The sequence below is a fragment of the Mangifera indica genome, chromosome 2 (genome assembly GCF_011075055.1).
Source record: "Mangifera indica cultivar Alphonso chromosome 2, CATAS_Mindica_2.1, whole genome shotgun sequence".
Taxonomy (NCBI): domain Eukaryota; kingdom Viridiplantae; phylum Streptophyta; class Magnoliopsida; order Sapindales; family Anacardiaceae; genus Mangifera; species Mangifera indica.
This window is the reverse complement of record NC_058138.1, coordinates 15465336-15481804: the sequence shown is the minus strand read 5'-3', so window position 1 is coordinate 15481804 and position 16469 is coordinate 15465336. Positions and strand designations below refer to the sequence as shown.

The window sequence follows — 16469 nt, the reverse complement described above, 5'->3', positions numbered from 1 at the left end:
ACTGGTCAAGATCTTAACACATTCTCCTCATGCTCACAACTTGCAGAACTATGACAAAGACAATTAAATGGACATCCATATTAGACAGGATAGAGGAAGTTAATTGTGGCACAGAAGCCAAAAAATCTCATTGGAATTGGGAAAAATAAGAAAAACTGAAACATAATATAAGAGAAATATTAATTTACTGATTAGATATTATTCCATCAGTAGAAGTACTTCATTCCCATTAAACATATTTCCAAGGTAAAATAAACAACACTAATAACTACATTGAAAAGATCTTGATGATATTAAGCAAAAGAAATTCAGGTACACAACAGTCCATTGATTTACCTTGTACATTTCAACAGGCATACAGATATATGTCTCCAACAGAAAACTCAACTATCCTAGCAGAAAGAAAACTAAACCCAGAAAGTAAAGGAGAGAACGAAAGAAACTAGGCCTACCCACTACCTAAGTCAAAAAGAGTAAAGAATGGAGAACCAGTCCAGCCTTCCTCTCTTTCCCTGTAAGACAAACAAGAGACGAAAGAAAAACAAAGCAGGAGCTATGTTACATCTACATAGACGCCATATATCCATAAGCTGCACAAAACATTCCCAAATTACTATCAAAACCAGGATATATACTGGCAGAACAAACAAAGTAGTCCCCATCAATGCTCTTCTTAACATGCTTGCTCATCTGTGCCCTTTTCTTGAATTCCATTCCCAGCTTCTTGTTTTTCTGCTCTCTTAAATTCATCCTCTGCATCCATTTCATCATCCAATTTTTCCACCTTTTTTGGATCATCCTCTTCTGCTATCAAGGCTTCATTAACAAACTCATTCTTAATTTTTTTTCCATCTTTTTCTTCTTTCTTCATGTCATCAGGTACAAACTCTTCCACACAAACATCTTCATTATTGTCTTCTTTACACTCACGAACATCCGACCCATTTTCACTCTCATTCTCCGACCCATTTTCCACCACCTCCTCATTAACATCTTCCCCACCCACACCACTTCGATGATTATTATTCTGTCTCTCGAGAAACAGCAACCTTCTCCTCATATCAGTCATCTCTCTCTCCATCAAAAACAACCTCTCTTTCAAAGTCAAGTTCTCCTCCTCCAATTGGGCAATATGACTATCCTGATCATCCACTCTATTCTCCAAAACATTATTATAATCTCCTCCTGCAATGCTACGAGTATAATTCGGATATATCATTTCAAAACGACTCAAATCATGATCTAATCTCCTCTCAACTTCAATATGCTCCTCTACATCACTCTCACTGGACCCATTAGCATCATCATCATCTTCCTCATCATGCTCATTCTCAAGTTCATTTCCAGATCTTAACCTTATCAAACCCTTCATTGAACCATACCCATCAACTCCCCACTGTTCTTTTGCCATGTCACCCAACACCTCTCTTGAAGGTGAAAATATCGGAGTTGGCAAGACTGCTGGCGTCACAGGGCAAGGAGAAACCAAGGAAGCGATTCCACCAGACTTCTTGGCTCTAATAATAAAAGAAGTAGTATTACGCGGAGCATATGGGGCAAACCTATTGTTATTATTACCGTTATTATTAAACTTCTTCTTATTGGGGTAAAACTTCCTTGTCTTTTGACGGTTCTGAGACTGCAATTCATGAAGCGTTGGAGGGTTGTACCCCTGGTTACTACCCTGACCAACACTATGTTTCATCTTCTTCCCCTTCCAATTGTTATTATTATTATTAATCCTCGGTTTAGACATACCATAATTACCAATCTTGGTAGGGTTTTGCTGCAAAGTCTGCCATGGCTTCAGTTTATTAGTATTATTATTATTACTAAGATTATTATTACTAAGATTATTATTACTATTACCGACGTAGCCACGATTCAAGATCAAAGACTGGGACTGAATCGGCAATTGAGGCGGCTGATTCATCACCTGAAAACGATCCCGACTCATCGTCTTGTAAGATTGATAACAATAATGACGAAAACAACAAACATCACAACCACGACAATTAAGAAACCGACAAATTACCTGCGGCGGCGGAGGCGGAGGCGGTTGATTCATGATCTGAGCTTGATTCATCATCATCTGTGTTTGCTGATCGTTCATTGAATATGTGAAATCCTAAATTGAAACCCAAACCCAAACCCTAACCCTAATTTTAAAAATAATTTGATTTTGTTTGGTAGTGAATTTCAGATGAATTTTCTTTTTGAGATTTCTTTTTTCTTTCTCGTTTAGATCTGAAAGGCTGAGATTTGTTTATGATTTGCTGATGGCAAGAGGAGGTGGTGAGAGATGTCTATAAAGTGGAGGAGAAGATGGGATGGACGGCTGGATGGAATTGATGAGAAATGGAGGGTTGAGATTGAAAGTTCGTGTTGGAGAAGGAGTAGGACAAAGGGTAATACGTGGAGAGTTGGTGTCGGTTAGGTTGGGGAGAAAGACGGTTTGGTTGCGTTAATTGCACAATCACATATTTGGGAAATTATATAATTAATTACTGTAATTAGTATTTTATTGTCGTAAGGTAATTGATAAAGAAACCGTCAAGCACACTATATAAAAGAGATTCTATTTTCAGATTCCAATAAAATTATACCAATATATATTTTATACATAATTTAATAATATAAATAATATATATTATTTAATTAAATAATTTTAAATTAAAAATAAAATTATATAATAATATATCATATGTATATATAAATTATATATAAAAAATATATACATATAATATTATTCTTTTAAATTCACAACTCAACACCATCACTAATTGACACATTGTTACTCGTATTAATGTAGCACAAGTAATATTGACCAATATCAAAATTTGACCCAAAAACAGTTAAAATTGAGTAGGATATATAAATTGAACAATTTTTTTCCATCACTCATCACAAAAGAATATATTGTCCAAAGGAATAATATAAAGTATGATAAAGATACCCAACTAGAAATTTGAATTATTAACTAAATTAATTATAATTATTATTTCATATATTCCAACTCATCTTAAATTTGGCTTTATATATTATCCTAAGATTCAACAATTTTGACATTTAAGTTGCCGTATGGAATGGGTAATGTTGAACCCATGTGATATGCCTCATTGAACCCATGTGATACTCTTTCTTTATCTTTATATGGTTTCCATTTATTGCATAACAATTCATTTGAAGACTCTTTTATACAACTATAGTTTTCGTTTCTAAATTATATTATTATAATTATGTTTTCACGTTTCATTATTAAGCATGCTCGTACTTTGTTTCCATGTGAATTGAGGTGGAAGTCTCTTCTGATGTGTTTGTGTGTGTGTAAAATTTACAAATATTTTCATTATTAACCATCACATAAAATTTATGCGATTTCATAGTATGCAGAATTTCAGTGTGTGGCTGCAATGCATGACTTAATTGAACCCATATGGTATGTCAGGTAGGTATTACAAGTTTATAACTTCATTTATTTGATTTTAATTCAATAATCTTATGTTTAATCTAATCCAAAAAATAATAAATTTTGAAATTGTAATTAATTCAATTTTTAATAAAATGACTAATTAAGTAATTATACAATCAATACTACAATAGATATTTAGAAAGACAGCTCAGCTGATAATAAATCCTGGTAGGAAGTGAATTCTCAGTTGGTTCACACTAATGCTACCTCTTCAACAAATTAGTCAAACATGGAGCAACTCTGGTTTACAATATAAACCTCCTAATTGTCTGATTGAGATCATATCCCTGTGTTGGGGGCAAGGATGAGGGAGATTTCGAGACCTCGGCTGAAAGCTTGGTTGAACATGAGTCGAGTTTGGAATGTTGATACAAATGGGAACCACGAGAAGAATGCAACAGGGATGAAAATAATCATCCCCATCCCTGCATCATAGAGTCGGGCAATGGAACGGATGGATTTCCAGAGTCCAAGCTTCTTCATCAAAGGCTTCCAAGCAGCAGCAATCTGCAAAAAAATGGAACAATGTCGTGTTAAAGTAGATCAATATATGAAGGCAATCTGGAAATAATGGGACTATTCCTAGCCATGACAATATTTCTTCAGCTCTCTCTTCAGTCTTATGATGATCAACTTGACATTAAAATGAAACCAATTCAATTAAATATGAATCAGCCAATCCGACACTGATTCATGAATGCAAATCCTTGGTTTGTTCACTTACAAAGACACTCTAATTCTCTGCAATGCTGGTTCTATTGATTTAAGAATGTTATACAATAATAATATACACGATAGTACTTAAAGGTCCCACAAATGTGAGCCATGAAATTAGTCAGAAATTAGGAGTAAAATTTTGTGAAGTACATTTTTTTTATCTATGCTCAAATAAGATGACCTTAACGAGTGGAAAATACACAGAAAAAATAGAAATTTTAGTTGGAGAGAACTTACACAAAGAATTCCCCAGCCAGTGGGTACAAATGCTAAAATACTAGCAAGTACATCTGTGACCGACAAATCCGTAAAAGCAATAGCAATGGCCAAACCAGCCAGAGCCAACAACAAGGAGACACCTTGGATAAAGCGCAACAAGAGCTGGAAATTGACTGATATCTTTTGGCTAAAGGTAAAAACCTGTAAAATCATATTTGTAAAGGAAATTCAGATTACAAAACAAATGATGTTAAGTTTGAAAATTGAAGTCTGAACTTAGGAGTTTCAGGAAGTGTATATATATACCTTGAAAAGAAGTATTAGCATGGCAAGCACAACCCATGAAAGACCATAGACCTAAACAAATTGAAAACACAAATACATTATACAGACATCTTTCTATTATGAACTCATCCCTTGAACCTGGGTCAGGCCCTTTTAAAACTAAACAAAAGCACAAAGAAATTCATGCTATCCTTAAGCATGCAAGATAAGCTATTTGACAGTGTAGCACATGCTTCTAAAAGATGTAAAAAAAAAATAGGGCAAACTTATGAACAGAGTGTTTACCGCCAATGATGTGCTATGACGCTCAACATCTAACTTGTAGACAATACCATACTGAAAGATGAAAAATCTCAAACTCAAAATAGTCTCCAATATCCTCCCCCTCAAAGTTCGAAGGTGTGCCTGTCACATTAATATTGAAAAAAGAATTACAATATATATAAATCATATGAGTTTTAAGCTATATGTGGCACTACAACCGAGTAATGATGCCCAACAGCTCCTAAAATACATTATACCAGACAGACTTGAATGGTTAAAAATGGTATCAATAGCACAGTAGGATTGACCACCAGGACATAGTAGAAGATGATGGAGAAATCAATCTAATAAAAGATCATAGCATGATAAACTCATGGCAAACATCATTTGATAATTAACAAGAAAACTAAAGTAAATACCAGTTCCTCTTCCCACCAAGCTTCCCAGCTTTCTTCTCCCTTAACTCCTATTCCACCTCTGTAAAGAAGCCAATTTGTCCAATCTCTAAAGTCCTCCACTATTCTAAAATCAGAAAAATTATTATTCAACCAAATGCACTAGAAACTCAGCTGAAAGAGAATATAAATGCATTGCTTACTTTTGCCACTCAAATCCTGATGGGTTGAACAAATAGGGAGTATAAAGCCAAGAAAGAGCCATAAACCAACTGCTGATTGAAACAAGAATATACGATAAGGCACCACCCTCGCCATACCCATATGCAAGATATACCACCAACAGTAGCATAACTTCTATCCTGAAGATGGAGGTAAAATTAGAATGATCAGTCAACTTTTAGAGCTAAGCTCTCTCAGTATGAGTGTGGAGGTCTGGTGTGAATGAGAAAAATAGAGAGCCCACCCTTTAACAAAGTGACTGCGGGAGTAAAGCCTGTAATTCTCTGAAAATTTAATATGGCGGACCACAAAACCCCTACCAGTAGCTTGATACTGAAGAAAGAAAATGATTAATTATTTAACAGACCCAAATAAAGCAATTAAGCAGGAAAAGAGAGAAGAACATACTCTTGCACCACCATGAAGTATAGTCCGACCAAAGTAATGTGTTCTGGTACCAAGAGAGAATGTGAAAAAGACAGAACAAAGCTGAAGCTGCATTGTAATAAAACTGACAACAGCCTACAGCCAGCATTAGTCAGAAGTATATCAGCAAACTAATTATATAAAGCTGCTTTGCCAAAGAAATAAAGATCTGAACTACATGATATGCACAAAGAAGGTAGAGTGTCTTATTTACAGTGTTAAGATATAAAAATCAAACAACTCAAAATATGGTAGATGATTTCGAGAACCTCAGGTCGCTGAGAGAGCAACAAAAACTAATTACGAAGAAACTTCAATCTTGGAAAAAGTAAATGATGGAGAATTACAAAAACAATAAAACTATGTGCACTTATAATAAGTACTATTATAAGTATCAATGCTGATGTTTCACTAGGTGAATAAGAGATTTTGAATTCAGAATAAAATAACATCCAATCACACTGCGACACATCATCATTGGTGCCCAAATTGGTATTCATTATAAGTGCACATAACATCACTCTTACAAAAAAGCTTAACACTTATGCCAGTAGTTATATCAAAAAATACTTTGTTGAAGGAATTTTGTTCCATTTATGTGAGGTTTACTATATTAAGGATAGTTCAAGCTTTTATCTCGTTATAGAGTTTTTGGGCTCTATAGTAATAGGCCTATGTTGTTTTAAAAAGGCTTTTGACTTTAATGAATATGAAATACTGGGCAGTGGTTCCTCTCCTCTCTTTTTCTTGTTTTTCTACGATTTCTTGTTTATCTTATTTTATCTGTTGTTTCCCTTCTGTCTGTTTGTCAATATGAAATACTGGGCAGTGGTTCCTCTCCTCTCTTTTTTTGGTTTTTCTACGATTTCTTGTTTATCTTATTTTATCCATTGTTTCCCTTCTGTCTGTTTGTCTCCCCTTTCCTCCTCTGCCTCATTCTATCTTATCTATCACATATGAGTAAGAAATGAGGAACCATTGTCCTATCAAATGATGGAAATGATCTAAAATCTTTTTCCTCACACAAATCTTAACCAAGTTATAAAAGAGCAATAATATTCAGTTGACAACTGTACCATGAATTTCAGTCATAACCAATATTCAGTAAAGTTGTACAGACGCCAGGTTTAGCAATTTATAATGAAATCTGATATTTATGTAAAAATGTACAAAGAAATCCAAAACCACAGAAGATCAACATTACAACAGTTCAATAACATATTTAAAACAACGAAAAAGGAAACAATTTGAAGCATACATTTAGAAAAAAACATCATCTACATCATTGAAGACAAAAAGCATCACACCATAATTAACATAAATCAGAAACACAGCTTCAATGCTGTGTGATTTAACCACCAACATTATCAGGGATGATAGCAACCAACAAATACCAAATGGCTCACAATGTAATGCTCCATATATATGTATCATAAAACAAGATTATGGATGTCAATAACAGATAATATTAAAAAAAAACAGCTTCAACACCAGCCAGCAAATAGCACTTCATCTGATGGTCAATAAAAGAAAGAGCTAGGAACATGTGTATTGGACAAGTAATTACCCTCAAGAAACCCTGTTCTAATATGAAGCCCAAAACCATTGGCACAGCAGTGAAAACACCAATCTGAAAGAGAAACTGTGTATTCAGAGCAGTAGTCAGAGCACTGTTCTTTGTTATCCGAGCTCTCTCTTGGAGGATTTCACCGACTCCAGACAACGCCTGAAAAAGAAAATATTTCAGAGACCTAGAAAGTCAACTGAAAATACTCAACGCACACACGTAAACACAGATTCTATTAAGTAACAGGTTGAAGGAAAATGGAAAAGTTAATACACACACATGCTTCATTAATAAACAAAAATTTGTACAACAATGCAGGATCGACAAAAAATGACAATGTCCAACATTCAGGATCAGCCTTGGGGTGATGTTCGGATATATAAAAACTGAAAACTATCCGATTCAAACAAACACTGTCAAGCTGAAAAAAATAAAAAGCTCCCCGAGGACAAGAAAGTGGAAAAGTTTATTCAGTTGTCTAGCTATATACTTCCTATAAAGCTGTCATATCAAAAGAAGTAATTCAGTCAAAACCGGAAACATGTACATAATCCACTATTTGAAAAGCTAACATTTAGCCAATAACAATATTAGTTACTAACTTCAATAATTATATAGCTCATAAACATTAGCAAATGTCATGAAAAAAGATCCTTACCAAATAGGCCTTTCCGTAGAGAAAAACGTATACTGTCAGCACCGTTAACTGCACAAGCAGAAAGAAGGAAATTGAGAAAGAAGAAATTGTTTAGGGATCCAATTCATAACACCATCATCGAGCTTCCAACATCAACTGAAAGCAAATCCCTTTTGGATGTAATTGTTTGGGAAGTTCTATCATTACAGACAAAGGAGGAAATTTAAGCACTATACAACAAAAAATGTCATGAAGAGTTCTCTGACTAATGGAAAAATAAATAACCAAGGGATCTACTCGATCAGGTTGAAGAGATATACATTTCAACAGCACATACTGAGAGTAAAAAAAAAAAAAAAAAAGTAAGAAACATGGAACACAAATACTTGTGGATTACACAAAGTATTTAGTTGCCAACAAATACTTCAGTTGATCTATCAATTGTCATTGGTTTTTAAACTCATAGACGTCCAACTAGAATTACAATGATGGTAATATAGTGTAGTGGGGACATACCATTGTACAAAAATAGAATCCAACAGTGGTAAAGTAAAATGACAGCATCCGAAAGAAATCAAACAGCTGTCCAAGCCTGTAAACATCCCGACTAAGAACCTGTTCACCATTACCACCAGCAACCTTCCCTTCAAATAGAGCAATCTGATTGAGACCAACATCTCGCCCTTTACCAACCTGTGAGTTCATATAAGAAATTGTAATCTCATAAATGCACAGAGAGATAGAGAGAGAAAAAGAGGAAACATACCTGAATATACTCATGATGAGTAACATTTCCTTGCCGTAAAGTTGAATTAAACCCTGAAATTTAACTTGCAATTTTAAGTAATTCAAGATAACACAACATTTCACAGAAACCTAGTATACAATCCATCATAATTGTATCTTATCAAGGGAAACAGATATACCTGCATATATATCTTCACTAATATTGATAACACGTGATGCCTTGCTGATACCACCCCGTGTTATATGAAAAACTCTATCAAAAACATCTGGATGACCATAATGCATACGACACCTAAACATTATGGACATTTCAACGAACAATTAGACAATTTTTTTTTTTTTTTGAGTGATCATTCCCATCTAGTATACACTAAAATTAACTCAATCATACTAATCGAGTACTTAACAAAGAGAACTTACTTTAAAGGATTTGCAAGAACACGTTGTCCTAGAGTTACAAAACTGGTCTCTTGGTTAGACATGAAAGATGCTAAAGAAGAGACACTGCAGACCATCAAGATTAATTACAAAAGGAGAAGACAACAAACTCAGTAGGAGAGAAGGGTGAGAAATAGATAGTTATATTATAGAAACATACCTTCCCGTGAAAACATGCTCCCTAACACCAAGAATGGTTGGAGGACGAATGCCATGATCACAGTGGAATTCTTCAAGAAGATTTCTCATCTTCAAGGCTTCCTCAAAGTAATTGTCCTGGTATAATGAAACATGTAAGTAAAGAAGTAGGGACTTGTGCATAACCCTATTATAGCTCACTCATAGAAACGGAAGATATGGAGTTGAGGAAGGGAAGATTATGATGTGTATCTATTAAATGGATGGAACATATCTTACTTTAATTATCAACAACTAAAACCCTCATGACAAACTTCAAAGAATTTAAAAAAAAAAAACAAAAACCTACTAACCAAACTCATCAAAAAACTTGCTAGGTGTTTACAAAATCAGCTTGAAGGTCAAAAGCTCAAGGATTCATATTCCATCAAACAAACAACTATTAAGAGTTTTTGAAAGAATAGTAAATGGCTTCAAAACCATTTTTTACCTGATTCATGTCAATTGTTTGAATTGCATTTCCTCGAGTAAATATAATTGCATGGTTTTGATTCTCTGGTTTTCCTTCACCAAGCTTTGGGTTTCCAGGCAGCTTTATTGAGTAGATTTCCTGCAAAACCAGAAAAGAGAAATGAAATTTTGAAACCAATTGAAAGTCCCCAAACCAAAATATCTAAGGGTAGTTTGGCAGTCTTAAGTCAATGCAGCTGCCACATTATAGGAATATGTTGCAAACCCTGGATTGTACTATTGGAATTCTAAATTTTAATACAGAATGTAATGAATTATTGTCGAGGGAAAAGATAAGGATTGCAATTACTAAGATAAAATCTACGGTGCTCCGCCTCCTGAAAAACAACGCTAAGTTGAAATTAGATTCTCAAAGACTCTCCCTAATCCTCCCCAAAACACCACTTTTATACAATTAAAAACCCAACCTAATTGGACTCTCATTATACTAATTTCTAATAAACTAATATTATTAATCGATAACATATTCCTAAATAAATACTAATATCTTAATTATCTAAATTACTGCTCGTGGCCAACAATTCCTCCTTTAGCAACAGCATTTTCCCCAAGGCTAAATTACAAAAAATCATGTCCACAGGAAATGGTTCAAAGCTCGATAGCTTGTTGACGTTCCACTCAGAAAATGAAGGGAAGTCTCTAATCACTAAAACAAGTCGCCTCTTCTTACTCTCTCCTTCTAACACATTCCAATGCCATCTTTTTTGTGAGTCATCATCCTCATAAATGAAATCCATTTGGCAGTTGTGACATCCAAACAAATAAAATGAAGGGTCCCAACTCTACTCCATCTTCCTTCAAAGCAAATCCTTCTACAGGAAACCCTTGAACAGCCAATCAAGTGCCTGGTTAAATCATGATAACAAACACTTTTGGCAGTGTTTTTGGAGTATGAAGTTCCTTCTGTATTGCCACATTAAACCAGCAAGGGTGTTGAGCATAATGAACAACATGACCATTGGCATTGCCCCAGCTTTCATACTCAAGTGGTGCATCTACAAGGTCATAAAACACAACCCAATATTTTGATATAGCTGCAGTGTAAGGGGCAGTAACAGATGTCAAATCATCCTCGTCTTTAAGCAATTGGTCCAGCTCAGGCCACAACATTTATCGCCATATAGATAGTTCATCTTCAATGCACTGATCCAGTTTTGCACCCTGGTCCACGAGGATATCATCAACCACCTTGGCAACCTTGTTAAAAAGTTCACACTGCTTGTTACCAAGACCAAACACTCCATACTTAAAGATTTTGTAACCACTCCCCTCTTTCTTTTCCCTCTGTAAATCATTTACTGTACCTGGCCACAATATATGTTAGCTCACCATCTCTGTATGTAACCAAGAAGAAAAGCGCCAAACCTTCTTCCAATTTCTCTTCGTATTCAATGTCATCAGCCGCATATTCATCCAGATCAACAAATTTAAATTTTGCTTTCTCATATTGCATTTTGATTTGAATGTTTTTAGTCAATATTAAATCTGCTTCTATTTAACATTTAATTTATTAGTGAAACATAATATATTGTTTTCACTTAAAATATCTATTTAAAGATTCATATAAATTTATCTTATCACTCATTAATTGAAAAGTATATATTAGTTTTTAATTATTTTTTGGTTTAAGGATAAAAGTATTATTATCCAATACATTTCATGCATCAAACATGGTACTGTATAAAAATTAATAAAATGCAATATTTTACCAAACATCATATAACATTCCATATAGTATTATATAATTTATTACAATACTATACTGTATAATACATTATAAATAGTCCATTACAAGGTCCCATACAAAATGTGCCTATTTTGTTGAATTGCATTCATTAAAGTTCTTCAGCTAGGAACTATGGTGGCATCCAATGGTATCAATAACACCAAATGAAAATACCACCAGGGTTTATTCTAAGAGTAATTGCATGTCAGTACACCTCTAAATCACATTTTCATAAAATAAATTTATTCAGTTATAATTAGGCATCCAATGCATATCATTTTCATACAAAGAAAAAAATGTAGCTCACAGAAAATTAAATCATTATGATTAGACATGTATAAAATAAAAGAAATAACAATATGTAGACTCCAATATTCGCTTAATTGCCACTGAGGGGAAGAGAATATCTGATAATTACTACCTTACGGAACGGGAAAAGGCTAGCAAGCAAAAATATTAGAAGTAAAACAATAAAGGAAAGTGAACCTTATCTTTCCCATTGAGATCAGCCTTCACAAGCTTTGAGTAGTATTCTCTGTGTACTTTACCAGCCTTTAATGTTTCAACTTCATCAATGAAAGCAACACGAAGGGCTTCATTTCTAGAAACAGAAGTGAAAGTAGGTATAGAAAATAAGAGTAAAATAAATTGAAGAAATAAGAAAATCAATTCCAGAGTATAATACTATTAACTCTAGATATGCTTGAACATCTAAATTTAAAAACACAGTTCAGAAATGAGAACTATGTGGCTTTATCATATTTACTGCTATTTCTCAGGAAATGTGAGAAGGATTTCAAAACTGGACAGAGAGAACACACAGGTAGCATATTAGATACATGCTCAGTTCTTTTATGAAAGAACTTAAATACTATTTATGGACTGTAATCTGCAAGATCAAGGTTTTGCTTTAGGGTTAACTTGATATATTATGAGGATCCATTTGACCAAAAATGTCATGTATTGGGATATACTTACGTGTATGGTTGTGTTTGAGTCACATGCCCCATATGTGAGAGGGTATGTTTTAGCTTAAATACCATTATTAAGCTCTAACCTATGAGCTTAAGTTTTTGGGTTTCATGATAACTTAACACCATCTGTTCCATGGCACATTAAGTCCATGAATGAAAAAAAGGAATAAGGAACAATTCAATTACTTTTGCATCAGCCGAGCAATATCATCAGCCTGAGGCTTCCCTTCCTCTTTCTGTTTTCCATAAATTTGACATGTAACAACATATGTAAACTTTAAATCTGCTTGAGCCCTTGCTTCGGGTGATAACTCAAACCCTTGAGTATCAGTCGCTTCCCTCCTAGAAACTGCAGCTTCCGTATCTGATATTGCCAAACACAGTGAGACAACTTACAGGGCAAGAAAAGGTAAGGTGATAAAGCTGAATGTGCTAACCTCCAGAAGCTATTCTTTCCAAATAGCTTTGAAGCATAAGAGCTTTTCTATAATACATCATACCCCGAACTGCATAACATAAACAAGTACATAGTTTTATCAAAAAAATAGCATTGATTGTAATGAATTGAAAATCAACAAACTTGTTTAATGAAGAAACAATGCCAACAACACCATGATCATGAACGTTCAAACAATAAAATTTTTTCTTGTGACTCACAAGAGAAAACATCAAACTAATTTACTCTAAAAAATTTGTAAATTTTAGCAGGAAAATGGAAGCATAATTAAATTTGTTCACAAGAAGCTCAACAGCACAATATCACATAAACAACAACCCATGCCAATTATCACCAAAAAGGAATTGAACTTTTTCAAAACAAAAGAGAATAACAAATTTGATATAAGCACTGTTAAAAAAAAGACCCACTAAATAGGAGGAGAATGAATACATAAACTTGAAAACACCATAGCTAAAACATTTGCACGACCAAGTAAAGGCAGCTGCAATTACAGCAAGGTTGAACCAGATGATTAGAAAAGAGGCACTGTTTAACAAAGCAATTTGACAATTAGTGTAACTAGGAGGTAACCAAGATACCCAAAAAAATGAACGTATTGAGAGCTCAATGCATTAACAATATAACAGCACACGCAATAAAGAACCACATGCAAGCAGTGGAAAACACCAGGAACCCCACGTTTAAACTAAATATGGCCAACAAGAAAGATAACAGCTTGTCCCTCTCTATCAACATGGATATCAAATGGAATGTGATACAAAACTAAAATTTATGGTATTTTTATTTTTGCCAGACTAAATAGAAAAGTTGTCATCAGATAGCCAAGAAAGAAATTTTGAACAAGTAGACAAATATTAACCTGTTCTGGCTAATGTTTGTCCGCGATAAGAGGCCCAAAAGCGTAGTTCAAGCATATCGTTAGGACTCTTTAAAAGTTCAGTGTCTACAGAATTCTCATCACGGCCAATCCGAGCAAGAAAGTTCTTCCACTCATCTGCAGTGAAACAAAGTTAATAGTTAATAGTAGTAAATAAGAGGATGATGACCCAGTTTTAGGGACCCAAACATTAAACTTGGCTTCATAGAGCAGGCAGAAACCAATAGTTGATAAAGTAGAAAATAGAGAAATACAGAGCAAAGAAAAAAAAAACACACTTAACACTAGCAAGAAGGTCACACCCCAAACAAAAGAAAGACCTTAAAATAGCAGATCGTGATAACAAAAAAAATCACAAAATGGTTAAAGATTCCCTTCCAGTGATGACAGATATCGGGCTTTATCAGATCAAATGGCCATCAAAACAAAAAAATTAGACCTCCAATATTTTCAGACCTTTTCTCTGTCATTTTATTTTGCAATTCAAAGCTGGAACTTCTTAAGATTTGCCAACATTCTTTTTTTTCAAAGGATACACTAGTATATTAAAGAATATATAGTTCAATGATAATATACAAACAAAAATCCAGCATCAATAATAAGGATACAATAAATTGATTTCTTGGAGCAATCTAAAAAATTATTCTAATCAGGATTATTCTACATTTCTTAGAACTCGTACATAGAATGAAATCCCATATAGTAGAGAATATGCAAACAAAATAGGAAAAATATAACTGTTCTACCACAGGCTATCAACTTTGCAAATTGGATGTGAAGAATCCGTTCACACATTGCCCATCATGTCCTACAGAAAAATTTCAATGCAATAATCCCAAACCTTAGCATTCAAGATACAATACATCAGTCACCAACTGACACTAGATCCATGAAGAAGGAAGTGCACTGAAAACATCACAAGTAAATACAACCACAAACATTCCACATCCAGCCCCCACAAGCGACAAAGGTAATTGAGCATCAGTATTAGCAGAAACAGAATACTAGACAAGCTAAAAGTTTGCCCCTATTATGAGCTAAAGTAGACCTCAGTACAAGAAATGTACATCATCTCCACAGAAGGTCAAAATGGGATCCCTGAAGATGAAAGCACATAAATAACATGATTTAAAAGGTAAAAAGGCAGTGGTTCAGCAACCTCTGATGGCTGTAGTACTAGAAAATTGGAGCCTAATAGTATTTGAATATTTTCACTTGTTTCTTGCTCCTTATCATTGATAATAAAAAATAAAAAAGAAGAAAACTAACAACTTCTTCAGCAATAATAGTTAAAGTGGACAAGCCAACATCATTAAACATCAATGATTTTCTGAGCCTGAGAAAGTTCATATATAATACCAAAAAGTACTGTACAGTAAAAACTAAAGTAGAGAAAAATATCCATGAAACAAAGTGCACACTGAAGACACAATATGGGGTGACCAAATAACTACCTGGATATATTTTCTGGAGGTAAAACAAAATTGATATTCCATCCTCATTTTTCTTCAAAAGTTCAGCCATGCTATAAAGCACAGTCTCAGAATAATATGGGGTGAACACACTGCATGCACACAAGAAGGAAATAAGCATATCAAATTGATCAACCACGTGGAAAAACACACCTAAAAACAAACCTACTGCAGGAACAGTAAATATAACCTGAAAGACAACATCTCACGGACAGGCTTTGTTGTAGGCATCTCCATGAAAAGGGAATTTGTGAAAAATTCCAGCCTACGCCTGGCCTCAAGATTTTTTGGTATATTTGAAGCGGAATCTTGGATAGTTAACAGCAAGTGCAATCTGTTGACTTGTTCCTTCTGCAAATCTTTGAAAAGTTACTCAATCCAATATATAATAGGAAGCAAAATATAGCACTAAAAGCTTAAACAAGATAACCAAGTCAAAGTCAATACAGACCAGCTCAGCATCTTTGGGCCAATTCAACTTTGAAAACAAACGACTATCTTGCCTTGCTTTTATCAGTACACTCCACTGGCCATAGTTTTCTCTGAAATTAAAATACATATGTATGAGTTTTGGAAGAAAGCACAAAGAAGCATGTCCAACAGAAAAGCAACCAATTATTAATAGACCTCATATCGACATGAAGGACATCATGCATCACAACATCATAGAGATCTAGAACAGTTTTAATAGCAACTTTCTCCAGCTCCTCCGTTTGCCCCTTTTCCTGTATAAAGAGCATTTCAGATACCATTACGTGAAACATGTTTCAGGACATTCAAAGAATACCAAAGAATACAAAAACAAAGACTAATAAAAGCATGGTTAGTAATCTGCATACAAGTCTGATGCTCAAACTACTTAAGCCACTTTACTATTACAATTTTTGGAAAAACTTTGATGA

The 16469-nt window shown here is 34.2% G+C and overlaps 2 protein-coding genes across 3 annotated transcripts in view; both read right to left on the bottom strand.

Moving 5' to 3' along the window:
• Positions 1 to 269: 269 nt before the first annotated feature.
• On the bottom strand, positions 270 to 2289 carry LOC123208874 (myb-like protein I). Of its 2 annotated transcripts, none has more exons than XM_044626489.1 (2): positions 2036 to 2289; positions 270 to 1936 (listed from the first exon to the last, which is right to left on the bottom strand). In XM_044626489.1, exons 1-2 carry the CDS (start codon positions 2111 to 2113, stop codon positions 674 to 676), a joined length of 1341 nt encoding a protein of 446 aa, XP_044482424.1. In that variant the 5' UTR covers positions 2114 to 2289; the 3' UTR covers positions 270 to 673. The 2 variants fall into 2 exon arrangements, with proteins under 2 accessions (XP_044482424.1, XP_044482425.1); XM_044626490.1 differs by lacking the exon at positions 2036 to 2289 and having other exon boundaries at positions 270 to 1795; positions 1870 to 1923.
• Positions 2290 to 3538: 1249 nt separating this feature from the next.
• LOC123209641 (callose synthase 9) overlaps positions 3539 to 16469 on the bottom strand; it is a 34008-nt gene continuing 21077 nt past the window's right edge. Inside the window, exons 29-52 of the mRNA XM_044627766.1 lie at positions 16195 to 16292; positions 16019 to 16109; positions 15758 to 15918; positions 15550 to 15659; positions 14078 to 14212; positions 13196 to 13264; positions 12945 to 13122; positions 12271 to 12385; positions 10018 to 10137; positions 9550 to 9665; positions 9372 to 9455; positions 9131 to 9243; positions 8971 to 9023; positions 8721 to 8897; positions 8226 to 8273; positions 7568 to 7726; positions 5983 to 6096; positions 5819 to 5907; positions 5556 to 5714; positions 5377 to 5479; positions 4979 to 5098; positions 4715 to 4765; positions 4427 to 4609; positions 3539 to 3979 (exon numbers count right to left, since the gene is read on the bottom strand). Of these exons, the coding sequence (XP_044483701.1) occupies positions 3752 to 3979; positions 4427 to 4609; positions 4715 to 4765; positions 4979 to 5098; positions 5377 to 5479; positions 5556 to 5714; positions 5819 to 5907; positions 5983 to 6096; positions 7568 to 7726; positions 8226 to 8273; positions 8721 to 8897; positions 8971 to 9023; positions 9131 to 9243; positions 9372 to 9455; positions 9550 to 9665; positions 10018 to 10137; positions 12271 to 12385; positions 12945 to 13122; positions 13196 to 13264; positions 14078 to 14212; positions 15550 to 15659; positions 15758 to 15918; positions 16019 to 16109; positions 16195 to 16292 (2874 nt within the window). The 3' untranslated portion in view covers positions 3539 to 3751. The remainder of the gene's footprint in view (positions 3980 to 4426; positions 4610 to 4714; positions 4766 to 4978; positions 5099 to 5376; positions 5480 to 5555; positions 5715 to 5818; positions 5908 to 5982; positions 6097 to 7567; positions 7727 to 8225; positions 8274 to 8720; positions 8898 to 8970; positions 9024 to 9130; positions 9244 to 9371; positions 9456 to 9549; positions 9666 to 10017; positions 10138 to 12270; positions 12386 to 12944; positions 13123 to 13195; positions 13265 to 14077; positions 14213 to 15549; positions 15660 to 15757; positions 15919 to 16018; positions 16110 to 16194; positions 16293 to 16469) is intronic.